The sequence below is a fragment of the Gallinula chloropus genome, assembly GCF_964237585.1.
Source record: "Gallinula chloropus genome assembly, chromosome: 1".
Lineage (NCBI taxonomy): Eukaryota > Metazoa > Chordata > Aves > Gruiformes > Rallidae > Gallinula > Gallinula chloropus.
This window is the reverse complement of record NC_140085.1, coordinates 1,201,608-1,222,736: the sequence shown is the minus strand read 5'-3', so window position 1 is coordinate 1,222,736 and position 21,129 is coordinate 1,201,608. Positions and strand designations below refer to the sequence as shown.

The 21,129-nt window shown below is 54.0% G+C and overlaps 1 protein-coding gene across 2 annotated transcripts in view; it reads right to left on the bottom strand.

Moving 5' to 3' along the window:
* The window catches only part of UBE2H (ubiquitin conjugating enzyme E2 H), a 61,127-nt gene extending 40,632 nt beyond the window's left edge, over positions 1–20,495 (bottom strand). Inside the window, exon 1 of one of the 2 annotated variants that reach the window (XM_084279039.1) lies at positions 20,278–20,495. In XM_084279039.1, the coding sequence (XP_084135165.1) occupies positions 20,278–20,330 (53 nt within the window). In that variant the 5' untranslated portion in view covers positions 20,331–20,495. Of the gene's footprint in view, positions 1–18,375; positions 18,471–20,277 lie in introns of those variants that run through there. The other variant, XM_084279040.1, reaches the window with a different exon arrangement.
* Between the last annotated feature and the right edge of the window lie 634 nt (positions 20,496–21,129).

Below are 21,129 nucleotides of genomic sequence, written 5' to 3'. Positions count from 1 at the left end.
GCCTGCCAGACACCAACAAACCCACAGCAAAGCAGAGCCAGGGTGGCTGCAGTGCCCGGAACGGAGGGTGCCCTCACCCTGGGACACCTGCCATGCTGCATTCAGCTCTGCCAAATACCTTCTTTTTGCCTTTTCTTTTCTTTTTCTGGTGGTTTCCAGGTTTTGAAGAGCAGGCCTTCGCTCAGCAGCTGTACCAGAAGGAAAAGCAAAGTCGCTCAGGGGGATTTCTCAAGGGCTGTGGGGATAAAAACCTCCAGCCTCAGCATCTTGTGGGAAGGCAGAGAGTCATTAAAGCCACAGCATCGTTAAAGCCACCCTGGCACAAGCTACAGGCAGGGGAAGGGATAAAATAAGTGGGGGGTTTTAGAAGACAACCAGCAGGTGTTGGTAAAACACAAGCAGATGTAGTCCTCATTGTTGTGGCTGGTGTCCTCTGGAGCAATCCATACACACAGAAGGGCTGGAGAGAGACTGGGAAGTCCCCCTGGAAAGGTTTGGATGGTGCTCTCATGACTGGTCATTTTAAAAGCTCTCTGAAGCAAAGCTCCTACCTTGCAGAAGCACCAAATCCACTCTGAGAGGGGAACAAGGACAGAGGAGCAAGTTTGCACCTGCCAGAGCCAGGTAGCTCCTCATCACCCAACCCTTCTGATCCAAAGAGCTCATCACCCAACCCTTCTGATCCAAAAAGCTCATCACCCAACCCTTATGATCCGAAAAGCTCATCACCCAACCCTTCTGATGCCACTTCTGATCCATAGAGCTTGTTCTAGCACATCTGCTCAGGCTTAATTACCCCCCCTCCCCTTCCCTTCCCTCTCAGCTCCCTAACGAGAGGCACATCAGTTATCCAGACGACAGAGCCCAAGGGAGTTTTACAAATTAGCCATCCCAATCTCCATCCACCTCTTTCTGATAGCTGCAGGGAGTGCACTTGCCTCAAGGTTTCCTGCAGGAATAACAATACCTGAAATCTGTCATGTGGATCAAAGAAAACCACCCCCCAAAATACCCTCAACCCCCCCCCCAGCCAATTTAAAACTGAGCTTTGTAATGGAGTTTCACACCCATCACTGTAAGACAAGCCACACTGTCAATATAAACACTATTGCCAGACCACTGCTAGTCCCAGCTTTTAGGACTGGGCTTTGGCAAGGGAAGGCAGAGCTTTCTTATAATGAGTTGAATTCAGCCAAAACACAAGATTCCTTGACATCATCTGCTCGGATCACCATTCTGGAAGGGACAAAAGAACACTCCCACAAGCCCTGCACTAAAAACTAATTAACAGGGTTTAGTCGTTAGTGAGTGCAGCTGCCTGAGAAGTGGGATTTTGTCAGGGAGGTTCAAGTGTCTCCTCCTTCAGAGATGAGCTGAAAAAAAAAAATCACAACCAAACCCAAAGCTTACACCCCCCCACCCCCTCCACAGAACAAAAAGCCTGGCACTGACCCCCACCAGATGCTCTGAATTACAGGTGACCTCCAGCAGACCCAGCAAGAGTTTCAAAGACACATTATTTACCACAGCCTGCCTTAATAAAGCAGAATTAAGCAGGCCTGACTATGCTTTAAGCCATTTTGGCTGACAATATTACTAATCCATAGAAAACCCCCCCAGTTAACCAGCATCCTACTGAAAATAAAACCAGAATCCTGAGACAGGAGAGGAAGTTAAAACAAAGGGAATGTTGGAGCTGCAGAACCAGCACATCACTCCCAGAGGCCTTGGAATCTTCCCTTGTACTGTCAGGGTGACTTATTTCTCCCCACCCTCCCTTACTCATCTTGACAATTTTAGCAGAGATGAGGGGGTCAAAAGAAAAGGGGGAGGGAGCAGATGTATTTTAAGGTTAATGAGAAAAGTGTTTCCCCCTTCACTCCGAGCATGAGCTGTTCCAATCCCCAAACTGGCTTTTGGGCTGCAGAGGCAGCCACCCAGTCACATTGGGGGACCAAAAACCTCATCCAGGTTCTCTTGGCCATCTAGAGCTGCTGTCAAGCCAGACAGGATTGGTGTTATTCAGGAACTCTGCAAACACACCTCAGCAAAGTACCTAATCTGTGTGATTAAAAAGCAGCCAGGGAACTGGAGTGTCCAGAGGAGGCAGCCAGGATGGGGAAGGGGCTGGAGGGGAAGTCTCCCCAGCAGAGGCTGAAGGCCCTGGGGTTGTCCAGCCTGGAGAAGAGGAGGCTGAGGGGAGACCTCCTGGGGTCTGTGGCTTCCTGCCCAGGGGAGCGAAGGGGCAGCGCCGATCTCTCTCCTCTCTCTGGGGCCCAGGGCTGGAACCCGAGGGGCCGGCGTGAAGCTGCCCCAGGGGAGGGTCAGGGTGGCTGTTAGGAAGAGGTTCTGTGCTGAGAGGGGGGTCAGGCACTGGCACAGGCTCCCCAGGGAAGGGGTCCCAGCCCCGAGCTGGGCTGAGGGCAAGAAGCGCCTGGCCGATGCCCTCAGTGCCACCTCTGACTGGGCTGGGGCTGTGTGGAGCCAGGAGTGGGACTGGGTGGTCCTTGCAGGTCCCTTCCAGCTCAGGAGATGCTGGGATTCCATGAATTCACCCCCTGCCTCCTGACAGGGTGATGTACAACCAGTTACATGGCACAGTGCAAACAGACAGAGCAGGAATAGGGACTGGGCAGGAGGCTGGATCCAAAGCCTCACACTTCTGGCTCATCCACTAAATTTAGCTCAGTTTGGTAATGACCTAAACACAGTTGATGTGGGTTCCTGCGACGCGCGTGGCAGCCCAGTCAGCTCCATTCAGCTCTTAAGAGGAGACTCTGCAACACTGCCAAGTCCTGATGCCTTTTGGGTGACTTGGGGAGAACCAACGGTGATATATACACCTATATACAACAGCTCTGAGGAAGCCAAGCAGTTTCAAGGTCTGACCCACGCGCTGTCTTGCTGAGGAGCTGGGGGAACACTCCACCCCCCCCCCCCCCCCAAGGTATTTTACATGCTCCTGACCACAGTTTTTGTGTATTAAGGAACTCACACCAGTGACCAGTGCACACACTTCAGCAGACACGTGCTGCCAGCTCACAGAATCACAAGGTTGGAAAACACCTTTAAGATCATCCAGTCCAACCATACCCATCCTGTGCTGCCCCAGCTCCCTGAGCACCTCATCTCCCCTCTGTTCAACACCCCCAGGGCTGGGGACTCAGCCCCCTCCCTGGGCAGCCTGTGCCACAGCCCCACAACTCTGCCAGGGAAGAACTTTGCCCTCCCAGCTGAGCTGACCCTGCCCTGGGGCAGCTTGAGCCCATTGCCCCTTGGCCCAGCTCCTGGCCCCTGGCTGCAGAGACCATCGCCCACCTCTCTGCACCCTCCTGGCAGGGCAGGGCAGGGGAGGTGGGGAGAAGGGCTCCCCTCAGCCTCCTCTTCTCCAGGCTCAACACCCCCAGCTCCCTCAGCTGCTCCTCACAGGATTTGCCCTCCAGCCCCTTCCCCAGCCTGGTTGCCCTTCTCTGCACTCCAGGACCTCTGGAAGGGTTTTTCTGCTGCTTGAAGCGCCTCAATAAGGAGAGTAAAAGCCTTGAGCATCACAGCACACAAGCAGGCAGCCTTTCCCTGGGTGCCCAGGAACCGATCCCCAGCTGCTATTTGAAATAAAACACAACCTACAGAGGATTATGAAGTTCACCTACCCTGCAACTCACTTCTTGCACCTTCCTAGTCTGCAGAAAATCAGCGAGAGTGAGTGAGCTGCCCGCAGGATTATAGAATGACAGAATCCCAGCCTGGTCTGGGTTGGAAGGGACCCCAAGGGTCACAGAGCTCCAACCCCCCTGACACAGGCAGGGCTACCAACCTCCAGGCCTGGAGGATATTCTGAGCATCCTAATTGCAGCGAACTTCAGTCAGCAGCGAAGAAACCTGCTGCTTTGGAAGTGTCCAAAAGGCACAGAGGACAATTTAAGGACCCTTTTACAAAGAAAAACAACCCCCACAACTTCTGACTGATTCAACTCCTGACCCTGATGAAGCTCCACTGCACCCCAGCCACCCCGAGCAGGAAGCCCTGGCAAAGAAATACACCAAAGGCCAAAAATAAAGGCCAAGGGGGATGGAGTGAAGCTGGAGGAGGGAAGGGGGAGATGAGATATTAGGGGGAAGTTCTTTGCAGAGAGAGTGGTGAGGGGCTGGAAGGGGCTGCCCAGAGAGGGGGTGGGTGCCCCGTGTCTGGGGGTGTTCAAGGCCAGGTTGGCTGGGGCCCTGGGCAACCTTGTGTAGCTCCAGGCCTGGAGGTTGGTGTCCCTGCCTGTGGCAGGGGGGTTGGAACTCTGGGACCCTTGGGGTCCCTTCCAACCCAGACCAGGCTGGGATTCTATGAAATGCACTATTCAGCAGCAGAGGACTAAAGCTTTTGGCTCTGCCAGGACAGAGAAGCTGGTTCAGGCTCAAACCAGCCGGTTCCAACGTAAGCTGATCTCATCCCCAATCTCTGCTTACACACCCAGCACACAACTTGGCAGGACAGCCTGGAATGGGCTTCTCTGGAATCCCCACACAGACAATAACCCCACCAAACACCTTTCTTGCTATGACTAAACGGGTGCAACAGGCAAATTTTCTTTGCTTAACCCTGAATCTTCTTTCCACACACTGAGCTGAAGTGACAAAGGGGATTTTTGCTCTTCTTTTTTCCAGAGAAGTGACATTTAAAAGCTGCAGCAGGTCAGCATGGAGGGTACAAATTTTCAGCATGAAGAAGTCACTGTCAAGGTGAGTCCAGAGACTGTACCCAAGGACCTGCACAAACCAACATGTGCTCAGAGGAACCAGTATGAAGCATCACTCCAAATCCTAACTCAAAGAGTCTGGTCCTCCAGTTTCAGTGTATGCAGAGAACCAAACACACCCTGAGCCCAAACCATCTGCCCTCTAGATCTCTAAAACCCAGTTGAGCAATGGAGGATGGGCAGATGGTTTAACTGTCCAGTGGTCAATAAGCTTTGCAGGGCTGAAGATCAAGTTCATCTGACGACACAGAGCTGGGAGGGGTGGCTGCCACTCAGCAAGACTGAGACAGGCTGGAGAGCTGGGTGAGGAGAAGTTTATATCTCACTAACAAGAGCAAGCAGAGGGTCTGGCATCTGGGGAAGAACAACCCCAGGGACCAGTATAGGTCAGGGACTGGCCTGCTGGAGAGCAGCGTAGGGGAGAGGGACCTGGGGATCCTGGGGGACAGCAGGGTGACCATGACCAGCAACGTGCCTTTGTGTCTAAGAAGGCTGATGGCATTCTGGAGGGTGGTTAGGAGGTGAAGAGAGGTTCTTCTCCCCCTCTGCTCTGCCCTTGTGAGACCACCCCTGGAATATTGTGTCCAGTTCTGGGCCCCTCAGCTCAAGAAGGACACAGAACTCCTTGGAAGAGCCCAGTGCTGGACCACTAAGGTGATGAGGAAAGTGGAACCCCTTCCTTATGAGGAGAGGCTGAGGGAGCTGGGGCTCTTCAGCCTGGAGAAGAGGAGACTGAGGGGTGAGCTCAGTAATGTTTATCAATATGTAACGGGTGAGAGTCAGGAGGATGGAGCCAGGCTCTGCTCAGGGATGGCAGTGACAGGACAAGGGGCAATGGGTGCAGCTGGAACAGAGGAAGTTCCATGAGAACATAAGGAGAAACTTTTTCCCAATGAGGATGATGGAGCCCTGGGACAGGCTGCCCAGAGAGGGTGTGGAGTCTCCTTCTCTGGAGATATTCAAACCCCATGGTCCTGGACATGTTCCTGTGTGATTTAGTCTGGGTGACCCTGCTCTGGTAGGGGGGTTGGACTACATGAACTTTCAAGGTCCCTTCCAACTCCCAACACTCTGAGATTCAAGAGGTCAGCAAATTTTCTCATTTCAGAGCAGAAGCCCATTTGTGGTCTGTGTTTGAAGGCAAAGCACCAACTTCTCAGGGCTGTGGGGGGTTAGTATCACAAGCATGTTATTGCTAATCACTTCAGGGGGGTTTTGTCATTGTGGGTTTCGTTTGGCACGACACAAGTTTCAACATTATGCTGGGGAAATTCAAGCAGCAGCCAGTAATTAAAATGGGGTTCACAGTTTAAATAACTCACTGAAGCCACAGGAGAGTCTATTCACAGTATCACAGACCACAGAATCACAGGGGTGGGAAGGGACCCCCAGAGATCATCATGTCCAACCCCCCTGCCAAAGCAGGGTCCCTAGGACAAGTCACACAGGTCGGTGTCCAGATGGGGCTGGAATCTCTCCAGAGAAGGAGACTCCACACCCCCTGGGCAGCCTCTCCCAGGGCTCCCTCACCCTCACTGGCAAGAAGTTCTGCCCCACATTGGGGGGGAACTCCCTGTGCTCCAACTTGAGCCCATCGCCCCTTGTCCTGTCCCCACAGACACTGAGCAGAGGCTGCCCATGGCCCCCTGGGTCCCACCCTTTAGCTCTTGAGAACCATTGATCAGATCCCCTCTCAGGCTTCTTCTCTCCAGGCTGAACAGCCCCAGCTCCCTCAGCCTTTCCTCACAGGGGAGATGCTCCAGGCCTTTCAGCATCTCTGTCCCTCCTCTGGACTCTCTCCAGGAGATCCCTGGCTTTTTTATCCCAGGGAGCCCAGCACTGGACACAACACTCCAGGTGGGGCCTGGCCTTGTGCTTAACCTCAACTAGTGTTCTGAGATTCCTCATCCCAGTCACTGCTGCCACCATGGGTCTCCTCCACAGGCAAAACATGCTTCTTTTGCCTACGACAGAGTTAGCAGAAAGTGGCTATTTCCTGGTGAAATCTCCTCCTCCTTAATCCTAACAAGGCAAGGATTTAAGCTTACCTTTTCAGGGCCACCTTCTGGTCACTCTGCCAACATCAAACCAAAGAAATCAAGGCAGAAACCATCAAGTAATAAAAAAAACCCAACAAAACCCTGGATTATGACCAAGTAATAACTTTCTCAGCACTTGAAGCCCACCAGAATCTGTTTAAATCCAAGATCTCAGAGCTCTACACAAGACACAGGAGCTCCTTACAGTGCCCAGAAGTTTTCAACCAGCACGAAGCAGCAGCACCAGCCATGAGCTCACTTGCAGGGAGCAGCAGCTCCTGTCCACCATGAGAAGGGGGAGTTAACACCTCCTCACATACCTTCCCTTTCAAGGAATGGGGGACTCTGGTACTGAGTTACAAGGATCTGATTGCAGCCTCTCAAAGCCACATTCTCCTCCTGGGATCCAAGCTCACCCCAATAACCACACACAGATTCACAGATTGCTCCCCTGGGCCAGAAGTATTAAGTTACCTATGATGCCAGACCAGTTAAAACAAAACCCTGATCATTTAACCTTCCTTATTTTCACCTCTCTTCCCTCATTTCACAACCAACAGAGCAGCAGGTTAGAAGCCTAAGAAGATGAAGTAGGAGATGGCTTCAGTGGGACCAAGGAGTGAGTATCACAGAATAACCAGGTTGGAAAAGACCTTTAAGATCACCAAGTCCAACCATCCCTGTCCTGTGCTTGAACCAGCTCCCTAGGCACCTCATCTCCCCTCTGTTAAACACCCCCAGGGCTGGGGACTCAGCCCCCTCCCTGGGCAGCCTGTGCCACAGCCCCACAACTCTGCCAGGGAAGAACTTTGCCCTCCCAGCTGAGCTGACCCTGCCCTGGGGCAGCTTGAGCCCATTGCCCCTTGGCCCAGCTCCTGGCCCCTGGCTGAAGAGACCATCTGATGAAGATGCTCTGATTGAACATTAGGGAGAAAAACAAAACCCCAACTCTCCCCACTCTAAAAGTAAAAAAATAAAGGGACTTCTCCCAAACAAAAGAGCTTGGGAACAACCAGGACACAACAGCACATTTTGAACTTCACCCATCACCAACTCCACACCACGTTCTGTTCCTTCAGGTTTCAAAAGCACCTTGTTCCTCTCACTGCAGATGTCCCAAGGCTGAAACTGGGTTTAAGAAAAGTCAACAGCCCCCTCCCCCCCCCTCAAAATATTTAAAAACAAAACCTGGTTTATCTGCAAAATAAAAATAAAGATCTGGCTCCAAACCATTACCACTTGACCACAACTCAAAAGAGCAGCTTCATTTGCCCCTAAAACCACGTTTAGTTTTAGCTCTGCAGCCACCTCCTTGACAGTGATCAGAAGCCAAACAACAGCTTCACAGCCCGGTTTCAAAACAATGTTTAGGTCCAGAGACACCTGGAAGAACAAGATTAGATTCAGGCTCCCATCAGACCTCTGAGTTTATGTTGTCATCGTGCAACAGAACTCACCCCTACCCCGACACAGGCTGCAGAGCTGGGCAGGGAGAAACCAGATGAGGTTCAACAAGAGCAAGTGGAGAGTCTGGCACCTGGGAAGGAATAAGGGCTGGAATCAGGACAGGCTGGGGGGAGCTGCTGGAGAGGAGCTCTGAGGAGAAGGACCTGGGGGTGCTGGTGGGTGACAGGGTGGCCATGAGCCAGCAGTGTGCCCTGGGGGCTGAGAGAGACAATGGGATCCTGGGGGCATCAGGAGGAGTGTGGGCAGCAGGTGACAGGAGGGGATCCTCCCCCTCTGCTCTGCCCTGGTCAGGCCCCACCTGGAGTGTTGTGTCCAGTGCTGGGCTCCCTGGGATCAAAAAGCCAGGGATCTCCTGGAGAGAGTCCAGAGGAGGGACAGAGATGCTGAAAGGCCTGGAGCATCTCCCCTGGGAGGAAAGGCTGAGGGAGCTGGGGCTGTTCAGCCTGGAGAGAAGAAGACATCAAGACAAAACAAAGTACCACAGCCCACCAAGAAACGTTAATGAGCTGCAGTTAATCATTTATCAGTGTTTTCAACTTTGCATCTATTCATCTACCACACCAGAGGCCAACCAGGGCCACACAAGCCTGGCTTTAGTATTACAGGCTGGGTTTTATCTTTACCAGGGCGCGTGCTTGGTATCTGCATTAAGTGCCTGATCCTGTCCTAAATCAGGTCAGGTTTTGGTCAAATCCCAGACTTTATGGACCACTGGGGTCTCTGCAGATGAAGCTGACCTTTCAATTGTAGAACCACCTGGGTTGGAAGAGACCCTCTAGAGCATCAAGTCTAACCACAGCCTAACCCTGCCCAGCCCATCTCTAGATCGTGTCCTTAAGCACTTCATCCACACGCCTGGGAAACCCCTCCAGGGATGGTGACTCCACCACCTCCCTGGGCAGCCTGTCCCAGTGCCTGGCAACCCTTTCAGTGAGGAAATTCCTCCTGATATCCAACCCAAATCTCCCCTGGTGACCCATCAGGTCAGTGCAGGCAGTGAGAAGGTCTCCCCTCAGCCTCCTTCTCTCAAGACTAAACACCCTCAGCTCCCTCAGCAGCTCCTCACAGCACTTGTGCTCCAGACCCTTCCCCAGCTTCGTTGCCCTTCTCTGGATGCACTCCAGCATCTCCACATCCTGCCTGTAGTGCCATACCTTGCTCAGGGGCTGGGAGCAGGCCACACTACTCACCCTCTCTCAGTACCCCTTGTTCATGCTGCACACCACCTCCCTTTGAATACAGCCCATCCCAACCCAGTCATTAATAGCAGGTCCACAGATACCTGACCAGAAACCATCAGCTGCTACACACAGAGAACCCTGACACTCAGGAAGGCAGCAATGATTTGCCCATCTCCAATTTACATACCAAGTCCCCCACCTTGCTGCTCTCACAGGAGAGAGCGCTCCAGGCCAGGTGAAAAGCCCTCTGGAATCTGGGAATAATGCAAAATTTATCTAACAATCAGCCATCAGCTTTTAACCTCAACCTTTCACAGGGGAGGACAAATGCCTCCAGGGTTAAGCTCCCTCCTAAAGGGCAGCAACTGTCATAAACTGCAGATTTTTTTCCTAATGAAAACATTAAGCCAAATTTAAACCATTCATTTTTAAGGGAGCATCACACACACAAAAAAAAAGAGAGATAAAAATTCCAGCCAGATATAACTGGATGGTGTAAAATGTTTCAGAATAATCCACCCAGATGCTCTGTCTGTACAATCTCAAGGAAAGTATTTTATGTTTCTTTCTTCTAGCATTGAGGATGAGGGAAGTATGCATCAGCAAAATGCAATCCTTCCCAGGAAACAGCAGCTGACCCTCTGAAAAGCCACTGAAAAGGCCTATCCTAAAAAATAACCCCTTCCTCACACACCCACTAATATCCAGGAGTCCACAGCACCCCCCCACACTTCCCTGTATGTGGATTGTGCTGAATATCCAGCTGTAATTCCCAGTTTTAAATGGGGTGAGGGTTGGCAGACCACCACCACCACCTCACTTCAAATCTGACACAGGCAGATCCACCCCTCTACCTGGTTTCAAACACTTTAACACCAAGAAAAGGCTCTGTGAGTGATGTGGCTTCTGTTGGAAGGCTGAATCCATTTGCTCTGGGGAGTAAATCAAACGATTTAAGACTGGAGGAAGCTCTTGGAAGCTGCAACTGGTTCATATTAACACCTTGGTCCTGAATCCAGCACCAGACCCAGTTTGGGGAGAATCGTTAGCGGCGCCACAAGGCCAAGAGGCAGCGAAATCACCTTCTTCCCAGACACCAAATCCACCCTCAACCTCAGACAGATTGTTATGAGAGGGGCTGAGGGACATGGGAAGAAGATGGAGATGGAAGATGAGGAGATAGCACTGAGGGGTGGGGGAGCTGGGACAGGATGGGGAAGAGAAATCACCATCACAGCATCGCAAGGGTTGGAAGGGGCCTCAAGAGAGCATCAGGTCCAACCCCCCAATCGCCTTTGTGTTGAGTAACCAAGAGCAAATCACAGAATCCCAGACTGGGATGAGTTGGGAGGGACCCCAAGGGTCACAGAGCTCCAACCCCCCTGACACAGGCAGGGACACCAACCTCCAGGCCTGGAGCTACACAAGGTTGCCCAGGGCCCCAGCCAACCTGGCCTTGGACACCCCCAGGGATGGGGCACCCACCCCCTCTCTGGGCAGCCCCTTCCAGCCCCTCACCACTCTCTCTGCAAAGAACTTCCCCCCAATATCTCCTCTCCCCCTTCCCTCCTCCAGCTTCACTCCAGCCCCCTTGTCCTGCCCAGTCTCTGCCCTCTAACAAGCCCATTCCCCTCCTGTTCCTCTGCTCCCTTCAGGGACTGGAAGGTGCAATGAGGTCCCCCCACAGCCTTCTCTTCTCCAGGCTGACCCAGCCCAGCTCCCTCAGCCTCTCTCCATAGGGGAGCTGCTCCAGCCCCCTGAGCATCTCTGTGGCTCCTCTGACCCCTCTCCAACAGTCCCACATCTTTCTTGTACTGGGGCCCCAGCTCTGGACACAGGACTCCAGCTGGGGCCTCACAGGGCAGAGCAGAGTGGGACAATCCCAGCCTCTCTTGGCAGGAGAGGTAATAACTCCAAACACCACAAGAATGGGGAAAAAATAAAAGATAAAATAAAAACTGGGGGGAAGTGAGACCCACAGAGTTCCACCAGCAACAGAACTCACTCAGACCCTGTCCCTGGGATGCTGTAGAAGGTCCATCAGACAGGGCATTTTCAAACAGTGAGGGCAGTTTGTTCACAAGCTCCCTGCTAGAATCACCAGGCACACAGGCTGTGTGACCTAGTAGAAACCAGAGATGGGAAGGTCGTACGATCCTTCAGTCACGGGAGCTCTGTTTTGGTGAGGAAAAACAAAGAGCAACGCTCCACGTTCCTGATTCCAGAAACCCACAGACCAAATCCACAGGGAAATGGGAGGGAGTGAAAGGAGGGGAGGCTGAATGCACACAGTAAGACACACAATGGAGCCCTGAACTCCTATATGCACACCCACCTGTGTAATGTGTATTTGATGTTTAAAAGTGTTAATTATCATTAAAAAAAACAGGTTATCAAGGCCAGGTTGGCTGGGGCCCTGGGCAACCTTGTGGAGATCCAGGCCTGGAGGTTGGTGTCCCTGCTTGTGGCAGGGGGGTTGGAGCTCTGGGACCCTTGGGGTCCCTTCCAACCCATGCCATTCTATGGCTCTATGATTCTATTCTATGATTATTCAGCAAGCTCTCAGCTTTGCTGCCAGATCAACGTCCAGAATGGCAGGAGAGTGAAGCAGGCAGTTCCCTCTCAGCACCACGTCACCTCTAATTTAAGCAGACAGTAAACCAGATAGGTATTTATCTGGGAATCCACTCTGTAAGGGAGCCTGTTGCTTTAACTGCAGGCACCTTCCTCCCCTAACAACAACCTGCTCTGTGTTTATCCTGGGTATGACTCTGATTAAATCACAGTTTAAGAAGGGCACCAAGCACCAACAGGTGCTGAGAACGTTCAGTTACAGCACAACCAGCAATCAGTCTGCACTGGGGTGGGTTCAGATGCACCCTTCCCTTCTGAACAGAGGGATTCCTTGCTGCTTGGACTGGCCTGAAGGAAAAGAAACCCACCAAACAGAAGTTTATCAGCCCTCCTAAGTGCTTCTTTGCTTGTAAGGTGATACAGAGAAGGACAGAGGGATCCAAGAACGGGATCCTGCCCAAGAAGTAAACGCCTGTGCAGTGTGTTGCCCCTTTGGGAGGAGGGCAGGATTGCCAACCAGCACCTCAGCCCTCCAGCAGCCCCCCCTTGTCCTTGGGCATCCCCTCTCCTCGCCTCTGGCAGCAAACCTGGAGCCTCCAAGGAGCAAGTCACCACCACCTTCTCCCAGAGGGACGCAGCAGTGAGGCAGGAGGTGCTGAAGGAGGCCCTCAGCACCATGCAGGATTGATTTCCTCAGCCTCCAAATTCAACAGTCTGCTCAAGCCGGGTCCAGGTCCAACAGGTGGGCACAAGGTGAGGCAGCAATTGACCACTCCTTCAAACACAGGCTTAAGGGATGTATTTCTAAAAATAAAAGGGAGAAAACACTCTGGAAGGAGCACCCCTCTGATTCCTGGGAGCTCAAGAGAGGATGGCAGCAGCACAACACAGGGCAGCCCCTTTCTGCTCAGGTATCACAGAATCACAAAGTTGGAGAAGACCTTTAAAATCATCAAGTCCAATCAATCCCATCCTGTGCTGCCCCAGCTCCCTGAGCACCTCATCTCCCCTCTGTTCAACACCCCCAGGGCTGGGGACTCAGCCCCCTCCCTGGGCAGCCTGTGCCACAGCCCCACAACTCTGCCAGGGAAGAACTTTGCCCTCTCAGCTGAGCTGACCCTGCCCTGGGGCAGCTTGAGCCCATTGCCCCTTGGCCCAGCTCCTGGCCCCTGGCTGCAGAGACCATCGCCCACCTCTCTGCACCCTCCTGGCAGGGCAGGGGAGGTGGGGAGAAGGGCTCCCCTCAGCCTCCTCTTCTCCAGGCTCAGCACCCCCAGCTCCCTCAGCTGCTTCTCAGAGGATTTGCCCTCCAGCCCCTTCCCCAGCCTGGTTGCCCTTCTCTGCACTCGCTCCAGGACCCCCATGTCCTTCTGGTGCTGAGGAGCCCAGAACTGGACCCAGCACTCCAGCTGCAGCCTCCCCAGTGCTCAGTACAGGGATATTGGTATATACACAGGTTGATACAGGTATCAACAAAGCAACAGCCCAGCAACCCAAAGGCTTGGCTTACAAGCTTTTCATAATACTGGTTTTATGGTTTTATATTAGAAAAAATAAAACCCACAAACCTAATTTTAATGCCAGCACACAGCCATAACCAGACCCAGGACAAAACACAAGCTGCACGTGGAAGATTAAATGTGAAATTTCCCCAGCAAAGGAAACAATGCAGAGCCCCATCAGGGGGAGGATCTTCTGCTTAATCCCACATATTAAGACTTTTAACAGGGTTTGTGAGATCCACAGCCACGCTCACTGCTAATATCTATTGGCTGGCACTGCTAGAGAGATGCTGAACCCGTGGGAGTGCTCTCAGCAAGATGTGTTCCCAAAAGCTTGCTGGGACTGGGAGAGAGTCAGGATGACACTTCACACCCATCACCTACTACAAATCCAAGCCCGACCGGATCGCTAGGAAGGAGGGAAGGAACACTGAGCACACCCTGCCAGGTGGAGCAGCAGAAAGGAGAGCAGGACACCATTTTACAAGGCAAACCACTTGTTTCACTGAAACCCTGCAGGTGCTTGTTGGTTTACAAACCCTTTACTACAAAGTAACAAGCTCCACGATTCAGTCAATGAGTGTTGGGTAATGTAATGCCAGTTCAGACTTCAGAACTGGGTACTGTAATCACAGAATCATAGAATCACAGGGGTTGGAAGGGACTCCAAGATAGCACCAGGTCCAAACCCCCTGCCAAAGCAGGGAATCATATGAGGGCAAATCCTCTGAGGAGCAGCTGAGGGAGCTGGGGGTGTTGAGCCTGGAGAAGAGGAGGCTGAGGGGAGCCCTTCTCCCCACCTCCCCTGCCCTGCCAGGAGGGTGCAGAGAGGTGGGTGATGGTCTCTGCAGCCAGGGGCCAGGAGCTGGGCCAAGGGGCAATGGGCTCAAGCTGCCCCAGGGCAGGGTCAGCTCAGCTGGGAGGGCAAAGTTCTTCCCTGGCAGAGTTGTGGGGCTGTGGCACAGGCTGCCCAGGAAGGGGGCTGAGTCCCCAGCCCTGGGGGTGTTTAACAGAGGGGAGATGAGGTGCTCAGGGAGCTGGTTTAGCACAGGACAGGTGTGGTTGGACTTGATCATAGAATCATAGAATGGTCTGGGTTGGAAGGGACCCCAAGGATCATAGAGCTCCAACCCCCCTGCCACAGGCAGGGACACCAACCTCCAGGCCTGGAGCTACACAAGGCTGCCCAGGGCCCCAGCCAACCTGGCCTTGAACACCTCCAGGGATGAGGAATCCACTACCTCTCTGGGCAGCCTGTTCCAGCACCTCACCACTCTTTCTGTAAAAAACTTCCCCCTAATATCTCATCTAAACCTTCCCTCCTTTAGCTTTTGATGATCTTAAAGGGCTTTTCCAACCTTGTGATTCTGTGAAGATCCTAAAAGATGACCACCACGCTATCCAGAACACCACAAAATCACCACTTTGAGCCTAAGGAATGAGACAGAGGAAGAGTTAAAAATCACCCAAAGGCAGAGTGATACAAAGCCTTTCTTATTGCAAACAGGGCTGGGATGAAGCTAGAACAGGCTCTCTCCTCCAAGCTGCCTCAACCAAATTCATAATCTCCAGTTTTCCTCTCAATGACCACAGCAATTATATGATTAAGCAGGTGCATGGAGCTTTCAGGTCTGTTCAACAAGCCTGAGCCTCAATAGGCTCCACCATCAAACTGACAAGGCAACAATGGGAGAGTGAACTTACAGTTCCAGCCAAGAGCCCGTCCTTTTGGGGAGAGGAAGGAGAAGGGGGGGGGGGGGGAAACATCCAGCCACCAGCAAAGCCATTGCATTCAGCTCTAAAAGCAGCAAGATGATCCCCTTGGATGTTGTCATTTAGGTCACAGGGATGATTTATGTTAGTTCTTTTCCTCTGGTTGGGTTTTGTTGGCAGAGCGACCTGTGGATGTGAAGTTCTCCTACCAGTAGGTAGCTCCATACATCCTGTGTGGCATTTCACTGGCTTTTCATTGTATCCCACAACCTGTGCCAGCATTTCTGGCTGCTCTGGGGTGGTGGGGGGAAAGGAGGGCTGGGGAGGCAGAGGGGGGTGAAGGGGAGAGGGGGGTAGGCTCTCTCCCAGTTCTAAAACGGGGGTTGTTGCCACCTCTTTGTGCATTTCTTTTTTTGAAGTACCACCAGGCAATTTCCCCTCCTCCCTGGAGACCTCATTAAATCCCAGCCCCAGAAGTAGAGCAGAAAGAAGCCGAGCGTGACATCCTCAAATCTATATTCCAACTGGTCAAAGTTTCCAGAAATATCTATCCTTTAAAAAAAAACAACAACAACAAAAAAAAACATATAACAAAATCCAAACACAAAAAAAAAAAAACCCAAACACAAAACCCCAACCAACCAACAAAAAAACCACCCCCCAAACAAGCAGAAAACACACCAAAACCCTACCAAAACAAGACATTCCAGCGCACACGCTCTTCCCCTGGGGACAGGCCAAAGAGAACAAAGCCACGTGACAGAGCCCTATTGCTCAACAGGCCTCTTGGAAGGTGTTCAAGTAGGATGATAAGTGCAGCCCAAGCCCGTAACGAACATGAAAAGGAATCCAACCCAAATGTAAACTCTGTCCTACCCTTTGCCTCAGCCGATCCCGGGCGAAGCAAACACGGGGAGAGGGCTGGTGGTTACAAAACACTCTGCAGGTAAACTAAAGGAGCTTTGGACCTTTTATTCTCCTTGACTCAGGACAAGCCTAAAATTAGAAGGGAGGTGCAACGCTCCATGTGTTACCTTCCCTGGTAGCTTGGGAGGGGAATTGCAAACCTTGGGCTCTGTAAACTGGTCAGAACGGGGAGATGCAGCTGAGTGCTGGGTGCTATTTATAATTCCTTTCATGCAGAGAACAGGGGTGACACTTCCCCTTTTTCCAGCTCCTGACGCTTTAAAAATAGAGCTGGGGGGGAACTACGACCCAGCCAGAAGCATCTTATCCACAAAAGGAGGGAAATAAATCAGCACAAAATAAACTCCAGGCAGAGGGGAGGCTGCAAACAGCTCTCAGCCTGGAGCCTCCGGGCTGCTCTCCGGCTCAGAACAATAAACTCCAGGCTTGGAAGAGCCGCTGCCGGTAGCAAAGAGCCCCACGGTCTGGAAGGAAAAGGGGTGTGGGGTGTTGGGGTGCATCTCTCCATGGGTGTAAACACCCTGGTTGGGGCACCCCCATCAGCTGCCGGCTCGCTCCGCCCCGGCCCCGGTTTCCGGGTAGTAACAGAGCAGCCAATCCATGGAGTTGTGAGCTCTGCCCGAGGCCTCTTCCCTGCAAACACAGCTCCAAAGGCCGGCAGCTCGCCACAAACCTGGGGGGAACCAGCCATGGGATCCCCTCTCCCCGAAAAACCCTGAAGTCCCTGGGGTGTGGGGTGGGGGGGGTACCTGGGCTAGGGGCTACCAGGAAGGGGCTAGCTCCCAGCTTGAGCACTTCCCAGCAGACCCACAGGACATCCATCGCTTCCAGGGCACTGGCAAGGGGTGCTGAGGCTTTTTTGGGGGTGGGGGGTGGCATAGAGCCTCCCCACAAAGCCACGCTGGCAGGTTGGGGTGCAGTGCCCCCTACTCTGCGGGGACACACAGCAGGCAGGAAACCTCAGCAAGCATGGGGTAAAGGGGGTCAGAATCCCCCCTATCCCCCCAAAAAAGGGGTGGTGGGGGGCAGGAAGGCAGCATGTCTCCCCACTGCAGGCCCTTCCCCAGCCTTTGCACAACGTTGCGAGCACGATCAGGAGGGAAACAATGAGTGACTCAGAGTTTCAGCACATCCTCGGCCAGGCGATTATTAAACATCGGTTCCAACACATTAACGTGCACACACAGAGCTTCAACACCCCCCCCTTCCCTCCACACACACACATAGCCCCTTCCACTCCCCCCTCCTCTACTCCTCCTCCTCCTCCTCCAGCCCCAGAGAGCTGAACAACCTCTCCCCTTCCCGGCTCACAAAGAGGCGTCCACAAAAGGACACGGACGTGTTAGGATTGAGAATAGGAAGGAGAAAGAGACCCCACTCAGCTCCTAAACCTGTCAGAGCAGGAGAAGGCAGCGGTGTTATTCACTCTGGCCATGGTGTTGTCCCCCCACACACACCCCACACCTCCCTACACGAAAAGGTAGCCCTTGGCAGGCCATAAATCCACACCATTATTCTCCATCCCAGCCAGGAAAAGGGGCTGAAAAAAGGGGAAACTGGAAGAAAAACGGCAGCAAAAAGGGGAAAAAATACACACACACCCCCCTCCCCAAAAACCCAACCCTAAACCAACACAACAAAACCCTCAAAAGCCCCAGGGAGGAGCAGCCTTCAAAGCACATTCCTTCAGAGCAGCCCTGTCTTCCTTTGGTCACCACCACGACTCTCTTGATACCCACAGGTCTGAAAAGCAGACCCTTAGTTCAAACCCAGCTCCTAGAGAGAGGGTGAATTCCCTAGGGAAGCGTCCCAGGGAGCCAGAGGCCTAGTGAGCTGCAGCTCACCCAGGGGAAGGAGAGGCAAGTCAGGCAGACAAACAAAAAAAAAACAAACCACCACCACCCACCCAAGGCTGGGGAGGGAGGAGTGGTGAGAGGAGTCATCTGACACATCCAACTTCCTAAGTTTGTTGTCCGCAGGAGACCGACCGCTCTCACCCTCACCCCTCTAAACCACCAGGAAAGGCTGTTCCCACAATAACAAGAGCTTTGGGAGAGGGGGGGGGGGGATTTTTCTTGTTTCTGTTGTTGTTGGTAAAAAGAATTTGGGTTTTCTTTTGTAGGGGAATGAGGAGTGGGGTGGAGGGGGGGGAAGAGAGAGAAAGAGAGCAGAGCGGAAACTACCCAGCGTTGGGAGGAATGCCAGATATTCAGGGCTTTCTACCTACCAGGCACACGGTAGAAATACAGAGTGAAGCCACTTCAGGAAAACCTCCTCTTTGTCTCTTAAAATGCTGTGAGATTCTGGCTACAAATCAAACAAAAAAAGGGGAAAAAAAAAATATAAAAGAAAGAGGTGCGGGGGGGTGGGGAAGAAGGGAAAGGAGAGCAGCAGCAGATGATCAGGTTGGGCCTCAGCCCCTTCTCTGGCTCAGATCTCTTTCTGGACTATCCCTAGGAAAGGGGGTTGTATTTTTTACACATAAAATAGAGGGGGATTCCCGACCCTTCCTTCCCTGTGTGATCACCCATCGATCGCCATGGGCGTCGGGGAAGAGCATGACATGCGTGTAACTTTAAACCCCTGGGATAAAAATAGCTCCCCAATCGGTAGTCATTTCCTATCTGCTTCAAAAACAAGGTGAAAAACCAGAAATATATATATATATATAAAGAAAGAGCTGCTTTGTAGAGAGAAACACACAGGCTGAACGTCAAACAGAAGTTTCCTTCGATAAGCCACCTTCACGCCACAAACAGGAGCTGCTGCTCCTCCCTCCCCCTCTTCTTCCCCCCCCCCAACCCCTCACCCCCCCTTTCCAAAAGAAAAAAAACCCACAAAATCCAACTAAGTTTGTTTATCTCTCTCTGGAAACGACATCAAACCTATTTCTCAGCCCCTCAACACCACCAAGTTAGAGCCACCAGAACCGCCCCCCCTCCCCAAGTCCTGCTGAGGGACGTCAGGCACGTTGAGTCAACAGAAATGAACCCCCCCCCCCTCTTTTCTTCCCCACACCCCCTGTTTCAACCACTCCTGTTCCTACCCCTCTCTGGGCACACGCAGCCGCCTCGTAAACAACAGAGAAATATTAATAAAACAATCCCAAATTCCCAAGGATGGGTTTTTTTTCCACCACCACCCACACTCCAGACAGAGAGAAAAGAGGATTCGTGTGTCGTGTGTGTCCCCCCCCCACTCCCTCCCTCCTTCCCTCCACCTCCTCCATGCTCCCCCCCCCCCCCCCAACCCCATAAAGGGCCAGGAATAAAAACAAGGAGGAAAAACAGACACGGATCGAGCAGGGAAAGGGGAAAAAAATCAAAGATAATAAAGCCCAAGCGAGCCCAGAGCGTTACATAAACAGAACTGCTTCTGAGAGGAGCTCTAGGCCCCGGCCCCGCTGCCCAGAGCCTTTCACCCACCCCCCCCCCCATTTCCCAAACACGGGTCTGCTGGGAGCCAGTCCCCATAGGGACCCCTCCCCACCCTAGTTAACCCCCCCCCAAATTAAATCCCTAAGCCAGCACCAGAAGCTTCGTGAACCACAGGCTGAAATCAGGGGGTAAATAGTAATAATAAACACCACAAAAGCCTTTCTTTGGGCTGTGGCCGATGGGGCTGTGCTCCCCCTCCTCAGCACCCCCTCCCCACCACCCCATCCCCGGCGGCTGGGCTGAAAGTCGGGGTGGGCAAAGGGGTGGGGGGTGCAGGGCACCCAGCCCAAGGGGGTGGGGGGGGGGGGGGCTGGAGCGAACAAGGGGGTTGAGGGGGGGGCTGAAGGGGCACCCCGGGTGGTGGCTGTCAAGCCACAAAGGGGGGAAAAGCCCCCCCAAGGCCTGTGAGGGAAGGTGGGGGGGGGGGGGGGAGCCCTCACCCCGCGGGGGAAGGTCCAAGCCGCAGCTCTGAGGCCTAGGCCCGGCCTCAGGAAGAGGCGCTGCTGCCGCCCGGGATGGGGGGGGGGTGAGGGGAACGACACCAAAGGGGGGGTCCCCGCTGTCCCCCGCCACCCCCCACCCCGGCGCAGGCCTAAGCGAGGAGCCCCCCCCCCCCATCCATCCCCCCCCAAACCCCGGGGGTCTGCCAGCGAAGGGAGGGGGGGGAAGGGAAGGCGGTACGGGAAGGATACAGCTTGACCACGTCGGTGTCCATCCGCCTCTTGCCCGGGCTGGGGGAGGACATGGTGGCCGCGGCCGCCCCCGCTGCTCCGGGCGGGCTGTCAGCGCCGCCGCCGCCGCCGCCACGGACCGGGGACGCCCGGTACCGAGGGGAGCGGGGGGGCGCCGGGCTCCGGAGACGCTGGGACCCCCCCCGCCGCCGCCGCCGCCCTCCTCCTCCTCCTCCTCCGGTGGTGCCGCCGCCGCCGCCCGGGCCGCCCCCCCCACCCCCACCTTCCTCCTCCCTCCCTACCGCCGCCGCCTCGCGCTCCCTCCGCCGCGAGCCCCGCTCCGGCCGCCTCTGACGGAGCCTCTCTCTGGGCCCCTGACGTCACCCACAGTGACCTCACCGCCCCGCACCCGCCGCTATTGGCTGCGCGGGGAACGCCGCGTACGCCCCGCCCGCCGCCCCGCGGCATGCTGGGAGTTGTAGTCTGGGGTGAATGGTTGGGGGGGGAAGGTGGATCTATGTGTGTGGGGAGGGGGGTGGGTCGCGGGTTCGAGACCCCACCCCGGCGGCCTAGCGCCCCGGCTGCTCATGGCGGGTGGTGGAGGGGAGGGGGGGGGGTGTGTGTAGGCAGCGTCACGGCGGAGCAGCCACCATTAAACAGCTCCTCTCCCTCCCTCCCACCACCCCCCAGATGACAACAGGCTCATGGCAGCCAGCCAGGCCTCACGAGTCACCGGCCTGCCTTCCGCTGCGCCAGGGGGAAAGCATCTCCCCCTGCCTCAGTTTCCCCAACAGGCCAGGGCGGGCACCCCCCCGTGTGTGACAGCACAACACGTGGTGATGATGATGATGACGATGGTGCCCCGGGGGGTGT